The following is an 18166-nucleotide window of genomic DNA, read 5'->3' on the forward strand; positions in this document are numbered from 1 at the left end:
TTTTTTGGTCAGTCGTGGGGCTTGAACTCTGGGCCTGGGCGCTGTCCCTGTGCTCTTCAGCTCAAGGCAAGCACTCTACTGCTTGATCCATAGCGCCACTTCTGGCTTTCTAATGCTTTATTGGCTATAAGTCTTACGGACTTTCCTGCCTGGGCTGGCTTTGAATCGTGATCCTCAGATCTCAGCCTCCTGAGTAGCTAGGATGACAGGCGTGAGCCACCGGCACCCGGCTCCAGATGGCTTTAGTAAAGCTCCATCATTAGATCTGGGTGATGCTCGCCATCCTCACCCTCATGCCTGGCCAGCAGCTGACCCCACGCAAGCTTACTGGGGTGCTTTGTGACTAGGACTTGGCCTTACCACGGAGGCTAGGACCAGGACTTAGGTCTGCAACCCCAAAGTCTGTGTGTATATGGCGGGGGGGGGGTTCAGCCTGAGTCCCCCTACACACACAGGGATGGCACAGCCTGCTCAGCCACCCAGGGAGACACCCAGGAACATGTGGCCCACAGGGCCGAGGAGGAGAGTTGGGGGTGTGGGCAGGAGGGAGTCTCACCTTTTTGGCAAGGTCCCGGGCATCCGGAGTGAGGTAGGGGGGCAGCACCAGCTTCCCCTTGATGATCTTATCCATAGTCTTCTTCCGGTTCTCTGCGGTGAAGGGTGGCTGGAGGAGGCGGAAGGTGAGGGCGGCCTGTGGGCCTCCCACCAGGCCCTGGCCAGGCCCACGCGGGGGCTCTCCCCCACCACTGCCCTCCTCCCACAGAGGCTGGACTTGCCGATCCAGTGAGCATGTCGTACATCAGGGCTCCCAGGCTCCACCAGTCCACCGCGCGGTTGTGTCCACTGCGTACCAGGATCTCAGGAGCCCTGGGGGGTTGGGGTTGGGTAAAACTGTCAGTTAGGCCAGCTCCCTCTGGCTGCCCTCCTCCCCCCTGGCCAGATAGGAGACGCTTACATGTACTCAATGGTGCCACAGAAGGTGTGTGTGACAGCGCCCTCGTGAATGGACTCCTTGCAGAGGCCAAAGTCTGTCAGTTTGATGTGGCCTGAGGAAGAATTGGGGGGGAGGGGGGGACGGTCAGGACCCTGCCTACCACGCTCTCCTTAGCTCTGCCCTGCAGACCCTGGTTGGCAGTTGTGTGTGCGTGCATGGGTGCAAGTGTTTCTATGTGCATGCATATGCCTACCCCATGAGTGCATACATACAGGAAGAGTACATGCATGTATATGCCTCATGTGTGTGTGTGTGTGTGTGTGTGTGCAGATTGCAGATGCGCACCCTGGTTGTTGAGCATGATGTTCTCGGGCTTGAGGTCTCGGTAGATAATGCCTTGGGAGTGGAGATGACCCAGGGCCAGTGTGATCTCCGCCAGGTAGAAGCTGCAGAGACAGGACAGGGTTAAGTATGAGGAAGGAGGAATAGCATGGGGCCAGGGACCCCTCAGGAGATCTGCAAACATCACACCTACCAGGCTGTGTCTTCCAAGAAGATGCCTTCTCGCTCCAGGTGTGTGAAGAGCTCCCCACCTGTGACAAACACATAGCAGCCGTGTGCTAGGACCTGGCCCTATTGCTCTCTGAGCCTCCATTGCTTCTTGGGGAAAGTGGGGCTCGTAAATCCCGCCCTACCTGCCTCCCAGAGCTGCCGTGGGGGACTCAATTCAAATCAGCAAACATCTACGGACGCCTATCCGGTGCCTGGCCCTGTGCTCAGTGAGGCTGGGGGAAGAGAGGAGGAGACCCAGCCACTGCCCTCTGCGGCTCATTCTAATGGGGAGACAGACACGCACACGCTGCGCCAGCGCACCTGGCGGAGGCACCAGGTCCAAGAGCCTCACTACACAACCCCACGGTGGAGAAAGGGGAGATGAAGTTAATCCCAACACAAGACAGAAAGTGAGGTGGCACTGGGCTGTGCAGGGCAGCTCTGTGATGGAGACTGAGATCCAGAACATGAAGGGAAAAACTGGTACTGGGGATGTGGGCAGGAAAGGGCAGGCCTGGCCCACATCACAGTGAGCAATGGGTCCTGGAGGCCAAAGCAGTGTCAAAATTATAGACTCAGCAGGTTCTGAGCAGGAGTGTAGGACTCAATTGTACTCTAAGAAGAAGACCCTGGCCATTAAGCAGAGGAGTTGCCTTCCTGTGAAAGAACAATGACCCCTGCCCACTCTGACTGCTACAAGAGTGGACAGTGGCTACAGCAGAAGACAGAGCTAAATGGAGGACCTCAAGTAGAAATGCATAAAACTACCCTCTGGACCTCTGTGGAAACTCCCACCATCCCCAGCCACCTCCAAAACAATGGGAAACACTAGGCACTGGACAGACGTTTGCTGAATGAACTGATGAACAAATGAAGAGACAAAGGGTACGTGGGAATGTGCAGGCCCTCCTGGTGAGCCTACACGCAACCCTCTCAGGGTTCCCCCAGTCAGCAATGCTGCTTATGCTGCCCCAGCTCACCCTGATCAGACACCTACCGCTGAGGCACTCCAAGATGAGGTAGAGTTTGCCACCTGTCTGGAAAGCATAGGCTAGTTCTACAATGAACGGGTGCTTCACAGACTCCAAAATGTTTCTCTCAGCCCGAGTGTGTGCTGTGTCCTTGGCATTGCGCACGATTTTTGCCTAGAGATGCAGGGGTCCATCAGAAGATAAGGCACCAAGTTCTCCTTTAGTCTCTCACTAGCCAACACCCTTATTTACTCCTCCACTTCCTGCTTTTATTATTTTGCAAGCACAATGTTTAACCTTGAACAAAACTCCAAATAATCAGAGGAACAAAAGAGGGGCTGGTAATTCAGTAAAACTCCAAGATACAATTCTTTTTTTTTTTTTTTGGGGTCCAGTCGTGGGGCCTGAACTCTGGGCCTGGGCGCTGTCCCTCAACTCTTCAGCTCAAGGCTAGAGCTCTATCACTTGAGCCACAGCGCCACTTCCAGCTTTTTTTCTTTTTGCTTATGTGGTGCTGAGGAATCGAACCCAGGGCCTTATGCATACAAGGCAAGCACTCTACCACTGAGCCACCTTCCCAGCCCTTCCAAGATACAATTCTTTACATACTAAACACAACTGAGTCCTACCAGCCAAGGTCTGAGTACACTGTGGACCTACAGTGACATCATGATCACCCCCTCAATAATTAGTACATGAAATCAGGGAAACAGGGGCTGGGAATGTGGCTTAGTGGTAGAGTGCTTGCCTAGCATGCATGAAGCCCTGGGTTTGATTCTTCAGTACCACATACACAGAAAAGGCCGGAAGTGGCGCTGTGGCTCAAGTGATAAAGTGCTAGCCTTGAACAAAAAAGATGCTCAGGGACAATGTCCAGGCCCTGAGTTCAAGCCGTAGGACAGGCCAAAAAAAAGAAAAGAAAACAAAAGAAAAAAAAATCAGGGACACATGGTGAAACATGATCACAATGAGCTGCTTTCCTACAGCCAGGTCAAAAACAACTAGATTTTAATCTATCTATCTATCTATCTATCTATCTATCTATCTATCTATCTATCTATCTATTGTTGGTCCTGGGGCATGAATTTGGGGCCTAGGCACTGTCCTTGAGCTCTTTTGCTCAAGGCTAGGGCTCTACCACTAGAGCCATAGCACCACTTCCAGTTTTCTGGTGGTTAATTGGAAAAAAGTCTCAAGGACTTTTCTGTCTGGACTGGCTTAGAACCATGATCCTCAGATCTCATCCTCTGAGTAGCTAGGATTACTGGCATGAACCACTAGTGCCTGGCCACAACTGGAATTTTTTTAAAGGTCAATGGTCCACAACATTTACATATTCTACATGGTTCTCTTGGTTCCCAGCCAGGACCTTTTTGTCATATTCTGTCACTCCATTGAAATGCCCTGACATTTTGCTGCAGTCAGCCTTTTCAGAGACTGGTTTATCCTCTCTAACAAAGGGTTTTTCAACTTGACACTATTTTTAAAATTCTTTAATGCTTTGGAGACGTGGTCTCATTCTGTAACCCAGGCTGGCTTCGAACTTTTACGCTACTGCTGCTTCAGTTTCCCCAACACCGGGACTACAAGTACACCCCACAAGGCCTGACTAACTTTGATACCACTGGCATAGTGGGAGTCGGTCATGTCCACTGGGGAATGTTTAGCAATATCCCTGCACTCGAGGCCAACAGCATTCCCCTCACCAGTTCCGATACAAACGCCCGGCCAAACACTGGCCCATGACCCCTGGGAGTTCCAATGCACCAACAATTATCAACAATTACAATAATTGTCACAACAAATAATAAACTAGCCAATGACAAAGACAAGGACCATGTCCTCAGTCCTGTTGATTGCTGGCTTTGGAAGCCTGACATCACACACAGGGGTGGCAGCCACAGTACTTGCTGGCTAAGCAAATGACTCACCTTCCTCAGGACTTTCATGGCATATATTTTGCCCAAGTTGGTGCCTTGCACCTTTCGAACCTGGAACACCTGTAGGGCAGGGGAGACAGGATCAACTTCCCTCTCCAAGACCTACCTTCAAGAAGCCCCACCCTGCAGCTGTAGCCTTGAGACCAAAAAGCCAAGGGCGGGTCGGTAAAGATCTCTATCCACTGAGAACATCTGCCCTTCCCTCCTAGGTTTCCAGCTCTGAATCCCATCAGAGGCGTGGCTCCCTCCCAAGTCAACTCTTTACTGAGAGTCCTACGAAGGCCCCAGGGCTGCAGCTGAGGAAGTGGGAGTGGGGGTGGGGTGGGGTGCCAGTACCTTGCCATAGCCCCCCTTGCCCAGCACACGCAGCAGCTCAAAGCAGTGCGGACCGATGCGCTCAGCGCCCACATTCACACTGGTCTCGGTCAGCTCCACCTCCTCATACTGTCCCACAGGCCTAAGGGCACAAGAAGTCGTCCATTCAGACCAGGCTCCGGCGCTCCCAGGGACCCCTTCCCCACTCCATCCCCCAAACCCCTTCAGGACCCTCACTCACTCCTGGCCAGCAGCCCTCAACTCGGCAAGGGGACACACATCCTGTGAGAAACCGAGGGGTAAGACGCAAGGAAGGGGCACTGCTTGGCCGGGGAGAGGCGGGGGCGGGGGGGGGAGGGCTGGGGAGGAGAGGCCGGGGCAGAAAGCGACAGTCGGTGCCCGAGGCTGGGACGGGAGAAGGGGCGGGGAGAGGGTGGGAGCTGAAGCGGGGCCGGAGCGGAGGAGGGTCGGGGTTTGCAGGGGTCGGAGCCCACTGTGGGAAGCAGAGCCGCGGCTCTGGCCTGGCCCGAGTGACAGGCTCGGCTCCCACATCCAGTGGCCCCGGGAGGAGCACTCACCGCGGGGCTGAACTCCGGCTCGCCCTCCTCCTCGCTGCCTTCCTCCGTCTCCAGGTCTAGATCAAACACGGCCGCCATGGCCGCGCCGGCCCCGCAGGACCCTCGGCGGGCTGGAAGCCGAGCTCTGACTGACAGTCCCAGGTCTGGGCCAGTACATAATCATTCCGCGCCAGATGTCGCCGACTCCGTGACGCAAAATAGCTTCGCCTGGTTTCCAGACAGGCCTGTTCGTTTGGCCGGGAGCCAAGATGGCGCCTGCGCAATGCCTTTTGGGAGTTGTAGTCCAAGAGATCCGTCCTACCTATTCCTTCAGCCCGCTGAACCTGCTTTCTATTCAACCTCCCTTCCAAACACTACGGTTCAGCATCAGATAGGAGCGACTCAAAGGCTCCCAGTTGGGGGCTCCAGGGAAAGTCTGGGTTTGGATGTAGAAAGTCATAAGTGCACATAGGTGTGAATGTCAAGCTTAGTGCCAGGCTGTTACCAGGATCCTGTCCTAGAAAGCTTGGGACATCTGAACAGGAGCTTCTGTCAATTCTTAAGCACACTTACTAAATTCAACTGCCTGGTACAGAATAGGCACATTACAGAATATGGATGAAAAGATGAGTGAACATATTAAACTTGATTTGTGTTATATGGGACTGTAGCTGCAGCCTTGAAGCCTTCAGAGGGTTCTCAATACCGAGTTGGCTAGGAAAGTATCCAAACCTTTGTTGGAATTCAGAGCTAGAAACCTAGAGCAGGGAAGGGCAGATTTTATCAGAATTGATAGAGATCTTTACTGCCCCACCCTGGCTGTGTGGGCTCCGATTGCTGGGGTTTATCTATTTGTTTTTACCTCTTGCACAGAAGAGGCTCAGTGTCCACTCTGTAGGACAGAATTTGGGGGTTCCCAGGTTGGTGACATGGTGACGGGATTACTTGATGGCTTTTTTTTTTTTTGTCGGTTGTGGCGTTTGAACTCTGAGCCTGGGTGCTGTCCCTTAGCTCTTCAGCTCAAAGCAAACTCACTACATTTGAGCCGCAGCACCACTTCTGGTTTTCTGGTGGTTTGTTGGAGATAAGAGTTTCAGGGACTTACCTGCTCAGGCTGGCTTTGAACTGAGATCCTCAATCTCAGCCTCCTAAGTAGCTAGGATTACAGGCGTGAGCCACCAGAAGCCCCCTCCCCTCCCACTCCGGTGTGAAGGGTTTACTTGAATGTAGCCTCAGATTGTGATCCCACGAGAGAAGGTCCTCAGGTTTGACCAGAGGTGAGTATAAGGTAGATCCCTACTACAGATTATTCCTGAGGTCCAGCTTGTGGGCTGGTTTTCACTTAGCCCCAGATTGCAGAATTTCCCCTCTTCTTCCCTCCTCCCCTCCCTGGCTGAGCCCCACTGGAGATAAACAATCCCATAGTCTAGGCACTTCACTCAGTCACTTTATGTGGGTAGGAGCCTGGGGAGCTGTGTCACAGCTCCTGTGCTGAGCAGAAACAGAATTCTTGATTCTGAACAACAAATACAGTCTAGAGATTCTCTCTTCCTGTGCTAGTGTGTCATGAGCCAAAGTGTTACTACTGCAGAGGTGAAGATCCAAGACTCTTGGAGTTTCCAACCAAGAATTGAATGAAGGTACACACACACACACACACACACACACACACACACACACACTAGTAAAGTGGCAAAGCAACGAGTTTAATTAAAGAGAGAGAATACACTGTTAAGGGAAAAGATAGGTTCAAGCTAGGTGGCTCAAGAGCAAACACATGGTTAAGAAAATTTCAGCTTTTTAGTCAGGTACTGATGGCTCACGCCTATAATCCTAGCTACTAAGGACACTGAGATCCGAGGATCGCAATTCAAAGCCAGCCCAGGCAGGAAAGTCCGAGACTCTTTTTTTTTTTTTTTTTTGTCAGCCGTGGGGCTTGAACTCTGGGCCTGGGCGCTGTCCCTCAGCTCTTCAGCTCAAGGCGAGCACTCTACCACTTGAGCCACAGCACCACTTCCAGCTTTTTTCTGCTTATATGGTACTGAGGCATCAAACCCAGGGCCTCATGAATGCAAGGCAAGTGCTCTACCATTGAGCCACCTGCCCAGCCCTAGCAGCGGAATTCTTGAAACAGGGTCCCTGAATGAAGAAGGCAGTCTAGAAAAATTTTCTCTGCAGTGCTGGTTAGTGTGCCAAGGCCAGAGCACTCAAACTTGGAGAAGAAGCACATGGTGCATGTTCCAAAATGCTGAGGCCGCTTATGAATACGAACAGAGAGGAGAAGGGGCCTGGAAGCCGAGTGGGTATGTAAGAGTTAGTGGAGGCAGAGACCTAGCCTGCATTCACATCCACTACAGTAGGACCTAGAAGCCTAGAAGGGTTTTTTGTTGTTGTTGTTTAGTTTTCCCTGAGCCTCTGTCCTCATCCACACACTACTGACCACAAGCCACTTGCACTTCTACTACTTAGGCCACTGGCGTGAGTGAGGGACCCTGTGAGGTGTTTATAGTTAGCTCTACAAGTATCCTGGAATTTGCATAAGACAAAGATAAGGGATTTAATCTCAGGATTTCATTTCATTTTAATCTCAGGTTGTCCAAGTTTCACTCCTGTAAGTGGCAGGAAGACACACATTAGAAAGGTGGACGTGAGGGCCTGGGTTTGGGCCCAATCCTATCTGGGGAAGATGGTGGCAGAGTGTGTGTGTGTGTGTGTGTGTGTGTGTGTGTGTGTGTGTGTAGCTGTTGTTACTTCTCCAGAGCTAGCATCCAAGGGCAGCCATGGACTGGATGGAGGATTATAAGAGGACCCAGCAGCTCCCAGATCCTTGTTCGATGGTCCTTGAGCCCAGAAAGTTTTGGTGTCAAAATGGCACCATTCACTGGGTATGCCTGTAATCCTAGCTACTTAAAAGGCTGAGATCTGAGGATAGAGGTTCAAAGCCTGCCCAAGCAGGAAAGTCCTAGAGACTCTTATCTCCAATAAACCATCCAAAAACCAGAAGTAGAGCTGTGCCTCAATTGGTAAAGCACCAGCCTTGAGTGAAAAAGCTCAGGGACAGTGCCCAGGCCCTGAGTTCAAGCCCCAGTACTGGGAAAGAAAGAAGAAAAGAAAAGAGAGGAGGGAGGGGAAATGGCTCTGCACTCTGGAAGAGATCTAAGGCTTGAGAGTGGGTGTGGCTGGGCTAGGCAACAAAGAGAGAGGCAGGGAGGGCTCTCGGAATGGAGGGCACCTCAGCCCCTCCCTCCCCAGCACTTCATCCCTATCCTCAGATCCCAGCGCTATTTGAAATGAGACAGGAAGTGGGCAACCGGATAGTTAGGTCCATCAATGCCCAGCCCCTGGCAGAGGCCCAGCAGCCGGTGACAGGCCTCTGCAGGGGTGTGTCCACCACATGCCACGTTGCAGAATGGCTCCTCGTACTTGCCGGGCACCAGAGACTCTTCCAGAAGATTATAGTGCAGCAGCCCCTGATCATGCAGGGCCTGCAGGGTGTCTCGCACCGTGGTGGAACTCAGCACCTGCAAATGCTGAGACAGCACACACATGATGCCTACCAGGTGGCCACGGGCCCGTGGGTGGGGGGGCAGGGCAGGCCGCAGGCCACAGGCCACCATGGCTGAAGCCAGCAGAATATCAACCCCGTAGAGCTCCAGGATCCAATTACGCAGGTAGAACCCGCCCATGCGCGGGTTGATCTCAATGAGCTTCGGCCCACACCCTGTCAGCTTGAGCTCCACATTGAAGACCCCGTTGAGCAGCCCACAGCCCAGGCAGCAGCGGAAGGCAGCCTGCACCATCTGAGCCTCCTGCTCCGGTGCCAGCCTGGTGGGCATGCAGGCCGCCGTCTCTGTGAAGCCAGGCAGCCTTGTGGGGCCGTTGTCAGAGACAAAGGCAGCCAGCAGCTGGCCGCCAAAAACCACCAGGTCCACATCATGCTCAGTGCCCTCCACAAATTCCATCAGCAGCATGGCATTGCCCCAGCCCAGCCCGATGCCTGGATAGTCAGTCTCGCCTTGCAAGTCACGGGAAATCCGGGTAAAGTGCTCTCGGCACTGGGGCCCATCCTTCACCAGCTGCACGCCCACTGCACCTGACCCGAACTCCAGCTTCATCACACCCGGCAGGGGGACCTGGTGGATGGCTCGCTCCACATCAGCCTCGGTCTGCAGCGGGCAGCAGGGCACAGCATGGAGGGAGGGTGCAGGCCAGGGTGGGCCCTGGTGACACAACAGGTGCAGCTGGGTGTGGCTCTTCTGCTTGGCCAGGCGCATGGCAGCTGGGGGGCTGCAGGGCAGGCCCAGCTCCTGACACAGCAGGGCTGTAAGCACCAGACAGTCATCCCAGAAAGAGAAGCAACCATCCAGCTGCAGGCCACGGGCCCGCACCTGCTCGGCCAGCAGATGTGCATTCTCCTCATCCTTACGGTGTTCTGTCACGTCGAAGTGGATGAAGGTTTGCACCAGCTGGGACACAAAGTGGTTGGGGTCTGCATCCACTACGTGCAGCTGCAAGAAGCACAGGAGAGGACATAGCAGATGCTGACAGGCAAGATGGAGCTTGGGGAAGGGCCCCAGCCTGCCAGCTTCATGAGCTCATAAGCACTAGGTACTCAGTTTGGCACTGGTGGCTTGGGCTTGCAATTGGAAGATCAATGTTCAAAGCCAGCCCAGAGACTCTATTTCCAATTAACCAGCAAAACAATGAGGAACTGAAGGAGTGGCTCAATTAAGGTGCAATGCCTATGTGCCTCTAATATGTAAAATAGCATTTATCGAAATGGATTATAGGAAGTGGAAGCAGAGGTTGTTTCTTTGTTTAAAAAAGGCTAGGGCCGGGTGCTGTGGCTCATGCCTGTAATCCTACCTACTCAGGAGGCTAAGATCTAAGGATCTCAGTTCAAAGCCAGCCCAGGAAGGAAAGTCCATGAAACTCTTATCTCTAATAAAACCATCAGAAAACCTGAGATGGCACTGTAGCTCAAGTGGTAGAGTGCTCGCCTTGAGCAGAAGAGCTGAGGGACAGCACCCAGGCCCAGAGTTCAAGCCCCATGACTAACAAAAAGAAAAGAAAAGAAAAAAGAAGGCTAGGGCTGGGAATGTGGCCTAGAGGTAGAGTGTTTTTGCCTAGTATGCATGAAGCCCTGGGTTTGATTCCTCAGTATCACATAAAGGCAAAAGGCAGGAGTGGTGCTCTAGCTCAAGTGGTAGAGCGCTAGCTTTGAGCACAGAGACTCAAGTGCCCAGGCCCTGAGTTCAAGGCCAGGATGAGCAAAAAGAAAAAAGAAAAAGACAGCTAAGAAGGTGGCTCAGTAGTAGAGTGCTTGCTTAGCATGCATGAGGCTCTGAGTTCAATTCCTTAGAAAGAAGAAAGTAAAAAGAAGAGGAGGCGGAGGAAGAAGAAGCAGAAGCAGCTGCCAGGCACCAGTGGCTGGGCACCAGTGACTCATGCCTATAATCCTAACTACTTAGGTAGCTGAGATCTGAGGATCACAATTTGAAGCCAGCCTGGGCAGAAAGGCTCCCATGAGACTCTTACTGCCAATTAACCATTCAAAAACCGGACCTGGCACTGTGACTCAATGTGGTAAAGCACTAGCCTCGTGCAAAAGAATTCAGGGACAGCACTTATACCCTGAATTCAAGCCCCACAACTGACAGAAGAAGCTGCCCCATTGTGTGCTCAATAATGTTGTAGAATCGTGTAGGGCTCTGTGTTCCCAAAGCTTATGATCCACTGAGAAAACACAGAAACAAAGCAGCAGATGCACAAGTTGGCCACTGAAAAAGGAGGGAGGTGTCTTCTGCTTGGTTAACCCTTAGCATCAGGAGGGGGTGACATTCCCGCTGGAGGACCCACTGCCAGGCAGGGAGCAAAGCCACGTGGCCTGCTGGATGCAGGGTTCCCAGAGTCATGCACTGTGATAGAGGGCAGAGGAAGCCACAGGCCAGCCTGGGAGCCTCTGTTTACTTATCTGTTTACTTATCTACTCAGTCGGGTGCTGGTAGGTAGCTCCCACCTTTAATCCTAGCTACTCAGGTGACTATGAGATCCGAGCATCACCATTCAAAGCCAGTCAGGGCAGGAAAAATCAGTGAAATTCTCATCTCCAATTAACCACCAGAAAACCAGAAGTGGCACTGTGGCTCACGTGGTAGAGCCATGAGATGAAGGGCTGAGGGACAGCGCCCAGGCCCAGAGTTCACGCCCCACGACTGACTGGCCCCGCAGCTGGTTCTGCCACCGAGCGAGCGGATGGCCTGCGCAAGCCCCGCCCCCGTCGCTCTGGCCACGCCTCCAACCTGAACCCCGCCCTCTCTATCCAGCCCCGCCCCTCTGTCAGGGCTCCGCCACTCAGGCTCCGCCTTGGGGCCGGGCCCCACCCACCTTAAGGCCGTAGTGACGCGCTGCCTCCCACACGAACTTCTTGCTGGTGCCGCCCGCGCCTATCACCAGCAGCTGCTTTCCCTCCATGAGGCAGTGCGCCGAGCGCCGGAGCATCGTCTCCACCAGCGGCGCGGCCGCCGCCTCCTCCGCCGCGCGCCCCGGGCGGGGTGCGGCCCACAGCCCCTCGAGCGCGCCGCACGCCTCCAGACACAGCCCGCAGTTCAGCTTCAGGAGCACGGGGGTCAGCTCGCGGCCCACCACGGTCAGAGCGAAGTCCACGCCTGCGAGGGGCGAGGGGCGCTCGCACGAGGCCGCGATCTCACCTCCCGGGACCCCACGCCACCGCACCGCCCGTACGCACCGAGGAAGTCGGTGCGGGCCTGGCGCCCGCCGCGTTGCTCAGCGCTCAAGCCGGCCTCCAGGGCCAGCACGGCGGCCAGCGCGGCCTCAGCCGCCGTCTTGACGCGCCGCCACACGACCTCCACCTGCGCCGCCTCCCGCAGCCCACACTGCGCCAGCGCCGCGTCCAGCGTCCTCGGCAGGGTGTTCTGGTGCCGTAGGGGCCGGTCCCCGCGACCCACGCCGCACAACACCTAGGTAGGGTGCGACTCAGAGAGGCCCTCCCCAGATTGACCTCACTCCAGCTGCACCGGCACCTTCCCAGTGCTAAGATCCAGGCCAGACCCTTCTCTGGGCATTCAAGAATCCTCATTCTCCAACCTGTCTTAAACTGCAAAAAAGAAAATACCTTTCCCTGTCATGCTCCTCCGGTCCCCACACGCTATCCGGCTTCCTGTCTCTCTGCCCTGATGGCTCCGTGCATGTGTCATCCTAGCTCCCGCGCCCACCAGTGTGTGTGCCCTTACTGTCCAAGGCCTCTGGGAGCCCCTCATCTCCTCCACTCGAGCCCTGCCCTGGGGGTAGACCATCTCCCTCCCAGCTGGGTATCCAAAGAGTCCCCAAGCCCTGCTGCACTTTCAGCATGTATATTCTTCCTGTAGGACATCCGGAGGATTGTGGACTCTTAATGTTAACTCCCCCTGAGAACCATGCCATGGTGAGCCAGCCCCTGGACCTAGACACCAGCATGGACTGAGCATGTGTTAAGGGCACCCAATCTAAGATGGGCTCAGGAGGGTTTCAAGGGGAAAGGAAAAACAAAGTCAAAACAGGCCCAAGTGTCTCAATAAAGGTAACCAAAATCTGCTCATTGATTTGGTCCTCTCTGCCCATAGCAGTTGCCCAGGATCCTTCATCTCCTCAGCGTGGCCTGGGCCTGGGCCTTTCTCACCTTGCTCAGCAGGGGCCTGTCACCCTGAGTCCGACACACCATGGCACAGATACGCACAGCCAGCTCTGGGCCACGTAAGGGACCATCTGGGAGAAGATGGGGAGGTCTAAGCCCAGCACAGAAGGTCCAGGAAGCAGAGCCACAATCCCACTCCTGCCAGGCACAGCTGGCTCTCACCTGGGAAGGGCAGCTGGGCAGGTGGGCACATGGCCTCCACCATGACGCTCTCTTCCTCTTCCAGCTTCTCCAGCAAGGCCATCACCGTGCTCACCACTGCGTCTGGCTCTGCCCGTGGATGCAGGCGCAATGTCTGTCGCCCCAGCCAGCGCCAGCCGCTCAGCTTCACGGCCACCTGCATCAGAAAGGGCAAAGAGGCCTCCTTATCACTGCTCCACACACCTGGAAGGTGAGATGCTCAGGCCTAGCTGAGGTGGGAGGGCATGGCACTGTCCCCAAGAAGTGGGGACACTGGCAGAGCTAAGTGTTGGGGACAGCTTCCCAGCAGAAGGACTTGGTAACCACCCACACATCAGCATCTACTCAGCGTTACACAGCCCTCCGGAAGCAGGAGCCAGTTACCTGTGAGGCACTGGCCAGGGCTTCCGAGTGTAGGAAGGCCCCCACTTCCTCTTTCACCAGGCTTTCCTGGCCCTCTTTGCCACTCAGCTCCACCAGGTGTAGTCCGGGGCTGGCATGCCCTCTCCGCAGCAGCCCCGGAGGCTTATAGGTGAAGGCCAGGGTAGCTGGCACAGCCACGCCACCCTGCTGGGACAGCAGCTGCCTCATGAGGAGCCGCTCCTCCAGCAGCCGGGCCAGCTCTGCTGTGGCTCCTGTGGGGCAAGTCAGGTTCCGGGCCAGCTCTGCGGCCTCCCTGCCCCAGCCAGGGCCAGGACCCAGGCCTGCCAGGAAGTAGGTGGCCCGCCGTGGGGGGGCAAAGTCGTCCAGGAATGTTAGGCCCCCTGGGTGGAAGCTCACAGCCTTGGAGACCATCAGAGTGGCCTCACCCGGCTGTCTTGGTGCTGGCACCTTGGTCAGCCAGGCAGGGGACAGGCAAAGGAGCAGGTTTCCTGGAGGCAGAGGGAGGCAAGTGGCTAGCCAGGGAAATTTAAATGTCCCCAGCGGGCTCCACCTCCAGCCCAGGCTCCTGTGTCATGGGGGGGACAGTTTGCTCCCAGAACCCACCCCTACTCAGAGGATAGCAGCTGGCCCCATGGAATGTGCATGGTAGCCAAGGTTGGTGGGTATTTTGGGATGTAGCTGGGTCAGGGCAGGGCTGCCCTTTCTGTGGGAGGGGGTGGGGAACTTGGGCACACACTTACCCGGGCTCTGGACCCCACCCTCCAGCAGCACAGACAGAAAGGTGCTGGGGGGTCCCAGAATGCACAAGGTCACCTCGGCGCCAGGGTAGCCTTTGGGAAGGAGCAATGCAAAGCTAAGGAGGGGCTCTTCCTCCTGCCCTGGGACTCAAGCTGACCCCCTGCTGTCATCCTTTGCCTGCCTCCCCCCTCCCCCATCCCTGTTGCAGAGCAGAAGAATGAAGGACACAGAAGAGAGAAAGGTGGGAAGGCAGCATGCCCACTCATCCCTCCCATCCTGCCGGTCTCCCTCTGCAGCTGGTCTGGGGTCACTGACAGCTGCTGAGAAGATCTAGCTCAATCCTGAGCTCGGACTTTTTGTGTGGCCTTCGGAGGATTTCTTTTTCACTGAGCATATTTTTCAAACCTGAGATTCTCATGTAGTCTAACCATGGGAACTTTGTTTTACACAAAATTATATGTGGCCAGCCGGGCGCTGGTGGCTCACGCCTGTAATCCTAGCTACTCAGGAGGCTGAGATCTGAGGATCGCGGTTCAAAGCCAGCCTGGGCAGGAGAGACCGTGAGACTCTTATCTCCAATAAACCACCAGAAAACCGGAAGTGGCGCTGTAGCTCAAGTGGTAGAGCGCTCAGCCTTGAGCTGAAGAGCTGAGGGACAGCGCTCAGGCCCAGAGTTCAAGCCCCATGACCGACCAAAAAAAAAAAAAAAAATTATATGTGGCCTCCTGAGTGTGTGTGTGTGTGTGTTTGGTGCCTGTCCTGGGGCTTGAACTCAGGACCTGAGTGCTGTCCCTGAGCCTTTTTGTTTTTGTTTTTTTCTCAAGGCTAGCACTTTACCACTTGAACCACAGCTCCAGTTAATAAGAATCTCAAGAACGTTCCTGCCCTGGCTGGCTTTGAACCCCTATCCTCAGATCTCAGCCTCTTGAATAGCTACAATTACAGGCATAAGCCACCGGGAACTCAGCCCAGCATTCTAAAGTTGGTTTTGTTTGTTTGTTTGTTGGTCCTGGGGCCTGAACTCTGGGCCTGGGCGCTGTTCCTCAGCTCTTCAGCTCAAGGCTAGTGCTCTACCACTTGAGCCACAGCGCCACTTCTGGCTTTTTCTGCTTATGTGGTGCTGAGGAATGGAACCCAGGGCCTCATGCATGCAAGGCAAACACGCTACCACTGAGTCACCTTCCCAGCCCCCTCCCAAGTTTTAAAACAGAAGACAGGAGAGAAATCTTGGGATCTCAACTGCTCGGCCACCTCCCCAGCACCTCCTAAGACAGTTGGCTAGAAGTGTACGCTCTAAGACAGTTGGCTAGAAGTGTACGCTCTACGGAGTATGTTTGACTAATTCAGCAGCAGGAGTCGGGAGGACAGTGGAAAGCTGGCCTTCACCGGGGTCAGATGCCTGCCCACCCGCCCTGGTGCCTGACTTTGCCTCCCTGTCTTCAGATGAAACCAGTCAAGCTCCACAGGGCTGAGGAAGCTACTGGGTACAGGTCCCTCCCTGCTTCCGGGAGGAACCCCCCCCCACCCCCACCCCCTTGGAGTCCCAAGGCACCTGTGCGGGGCACCTGGCTGCGGTCCTGGGTCTCCGGAAGGCCAGCTTGCTGCAGGCAGCTCTGCAGGAGATTGTAGTAGTAGACAGTCCAGGCCCGGGCCTCGGCGCCCTCCGGGGAGCCCTTGCAGTCCAGACCCACATCCTGCCGCCAGGGGCCAGGGAAGCAGGCTGCTGGTGGCAGGCCAGCGCTCCCTCTCCATGGTCCTTCCTCTCGGTCCAGGTCCTTGGAGCCCAGGGGGCAGTCCCACTCAGAACTCAGCGGATCTAGGGAGAGCTGGGGAGGGGGGGGGCAGAAGCGGCAAGGCTTGGGCACAGTGGGCAAGGCAATACCTGAAGTCATCCAATGGTGTGAGCCCCTTCCCCGCCTCTCCTAGCCCGGCTCACTTCCAGGATGGAGGCCAGGGAGGTTCAGGCCTCTTCCCAGCAGATGGTGGGGTTTGGTAGGCACGGCAGGCCCGAAGGAGAGCAGTAAGCAATATCCTGCTGACTGCCCACTGACCCCCATGCCATGTGTATATCTGCTCCAGCTGGGCTCTCAGAAACAAAAGAATGGGGTCTTGTGTTCCTCAGGATCAGCACAGCACCCCGACAGAGCCTGACACACTCTAACTGCTGATGCTTGATGACTGAGGAACCCATGAGATGACCCGCTGACCCCTGCCTGCTTCTCCCAGACTCACTGACCCCATCGCCAGCATGGACTCCACCAAACTTTGTAGATGGATTTCTGCCATTGTTATCCTGAAGCAGGCCTTGAAGACATGCTGTGACCTTCCCCCCGCCCCCGCCCCCTCCACGTATCCCAGGCTAGCCTTGAACTCTTAATCTTCCTGCTTTTAATCCCATGTGCCCACCACACAGGGTTTACCCTTTTCAAGTGCATGGAATTCTAGCACTGCTTTTTCTTCTCTTTTTTTCTTTGTTGTTGTTGGTTGTGGGCTTGAACTCAGGGCCTGAGCACTGTCCTTGAGCCTCTTTATGCTCAAGATGAGCGCTCTACCACTTGAGCCACAGCAGCGCTTCCAGTTTTTCTGGTGGTTAATTGAAGACAAGAATCTCATGGACTTTCCTGCCCGGACTGGTTCTGAACCATGATCCTCAGATCTTAGCCTCCTGAGTAGCTAGGATGACAGGTGTGAGCCACCAGCATCTGGCTTCTTTTCCTTTTGCTGGTCTTGAAGGTCTGGGCCTCCAGCCGGCCAGGCAGGCATCCTACCACGGAGCCAAACCTCCAGTCCTGGCACTTGTTTCTTTGCAGAAAATCTGACACTTCTGCCCCCTCCCAGAAGCTGCCTCCCTTTCCCATGAAGCCACCAGGAGGCTCCATGTGACACAGGCGGGGACACTTACTCTCTGGTACCTTGCGTTGCCTGGCCTGGACAAGTCTGGCAGGGGTCTGGCCTCCAGCAGACGCGCTGGACCACTTTGGGAAGGTTGAGAGGTCTCTCTGAACTGGGTGGATGCCCAGTGTCTGCCCTGTGCCACCCAGGGGTGTAGCTGTGGAGATCCCTGAGTGACTGAGAGGCAGCGGGTTGTGGCCGGGTCATTAAGGTCTGGACGCCAGACTTGGGCATGGGTCAGGAGCCACATCTACTAGAAGAGGTGTACCCAGATGGGAGGAACGTGGGGTCCCTCTGTTCCCCTAAACCTAGAAGGATACTGGGGTTGCACATGAAGCTCACAGACACTGTGGAAGGCTGCAAGGCCGACATCCCAGCCTGGGAGGGAGGAGACAAGCACCTGGCACAGGGGTGGATCGAGGGCGTGGAGCTCCGTGCACACGGTGCTCTCCAGGCAGGCCTGGGGCGCCTGTAGTCTCCCATGGGGGCCTCCTTCTCCCCAAGGGTTTGGACCACAGGAGACTTACCATCTTGAAGGTGGAGAAGCTGAGTGAGAGAGGGAGGGGCAGGGACAGGACAGAGGTCAGGCCGGCCAGCGCCCTACCCACCCTCCAGCCTCAGGCTTCAGGAATGAAGACACCCTCTGTCCTGGGCCTGCCAGGACAGGGCCAAGGCTGCCTGCCCCACGCTGCCCCATGCAAAGGAGGAAGCTCTGTCTCAAGGACCCCAAGGGTCCTGTACCCCAGAGTCCCCCTCCCCCTCCCGGTTCTCCAGGCTTCCTTTGCTGGAATTCCCCTCTGAGTCTTTCCAGTGCCCAGTACCATGGGGGCCCTGGTGAGTGTCAGGACAGACACAGGGCTGGCATGGGGCAGGGGGGAGCCAGGGTGCCCTCCCTGCTGTCCCCCTCCCCAGCTCCCCTGGGATGGGCAGGGGCCACAGGGGTACCTGCAGGTGGTGACTTGGCAGAGCTTCTCAGCAGGCAAGAGCAAGTGGTGCTGCGGGCAGCGCTG

At 55.5% G+C, this 18166-nt stretch overlaps 2 protein-coding genes across 2 annotated transcripts in view; both read right to left on the reverse strand.

The window, feature by feature from the left end:
• Nucleotides 1–5893, reverse strand: part of Rps6kb2 (ribosomal protein S6 kinase, 70kDa, polypeptide 2) — a 7542-nt gene extending 1649 nt beyond the window's left edge. The window contains exons 1-10 of the mRNA XM_013021131.1: nucleotides 5291–5893; nucleotides 4954–4994; nucleotides 4734–4854; nucleotides 4389–4457; nucleotides 2484–2631; nucleotides 1470–1527; nucleotides 1280–1380; nucleotides 956–1046; nucleotides 777–867; nucleotides 557–664 (exon numbers count right to left, since the gene is read on the reverse strand). Of these exons, the coding sequence (XP_012876585.1) occupies nucleotides 557–664; nucleotides 777–867; nucleotides 956–1046; nucleotides 1280–1380; nucleotides 1470–1527; nucleotides 2484–2631; nucleotides 4389–4457; nucleotides 4734–4854; nucleotides 4954–4994; nucleotides 5291–5368 (906 nt within the window). The 5' untranslated portion in view covers nucleotides 5369–5893. The remainder of the gene's footprint in view (nucleotides 1–556; nucleotides 665–776; nucleotides 868–955; nucleotides 1047–1279; nucleotides 1381–1469; nucleotides 1528–2483; nucleotides 2632–4388; nucleotides 4458–4733; nucleotides 4855–4953; nucleotides 4995–5290) is intronic.
• Nucleotides 5894–8412: 2519 nt separating this feature from the next.
• On the reverse strand, nucleotides 8413–18166 carry Carns1 (carnosine synthase 1). The gene is made up of 10 exons (XM_013021028.1): nucleotides 18102–18166; nucleotides 17684–17702; nucleotides 15817–16090; nucleotides 14267–14356; nucleotides 13527–14014; nucleotides 13125–13299; nucleotides 12948–13033; nucleotides 12018–12249; nucleotides 11657–11937; nucleotides 8413–9777 (listed from the first exon to the last, which is right to left on the reverse strand). Exons 2-10 carry the CDS (start codon nucleotides 17684–17686, stop codon nucleotides 8551–8553), a joined length of 2856 nt encoding a protein of 951 aa, XP_012876482.1. The 5' UTR covers nucleotides 17687–17702; nucleotides 18102–18166; the 3' UTR covers nucleotides 8413–8550.

This window comes from Dipodomys ordii, unplaced genomic scaffold, assembly GCF_000151885.1.
Source record: "Dipodomys ordii isolate 6190 unplaced genomic scaffold, Dord_2.0 Scaffold54, whole genome shotgun sequence".
Classification (NCBI taxonomy): domain Eukaryota; kingdom Metazoa; phylum Chordata; class Mammalia; order Rodentia; family Heteromyidae; genus Dipodomys; species Dipodomys ordii.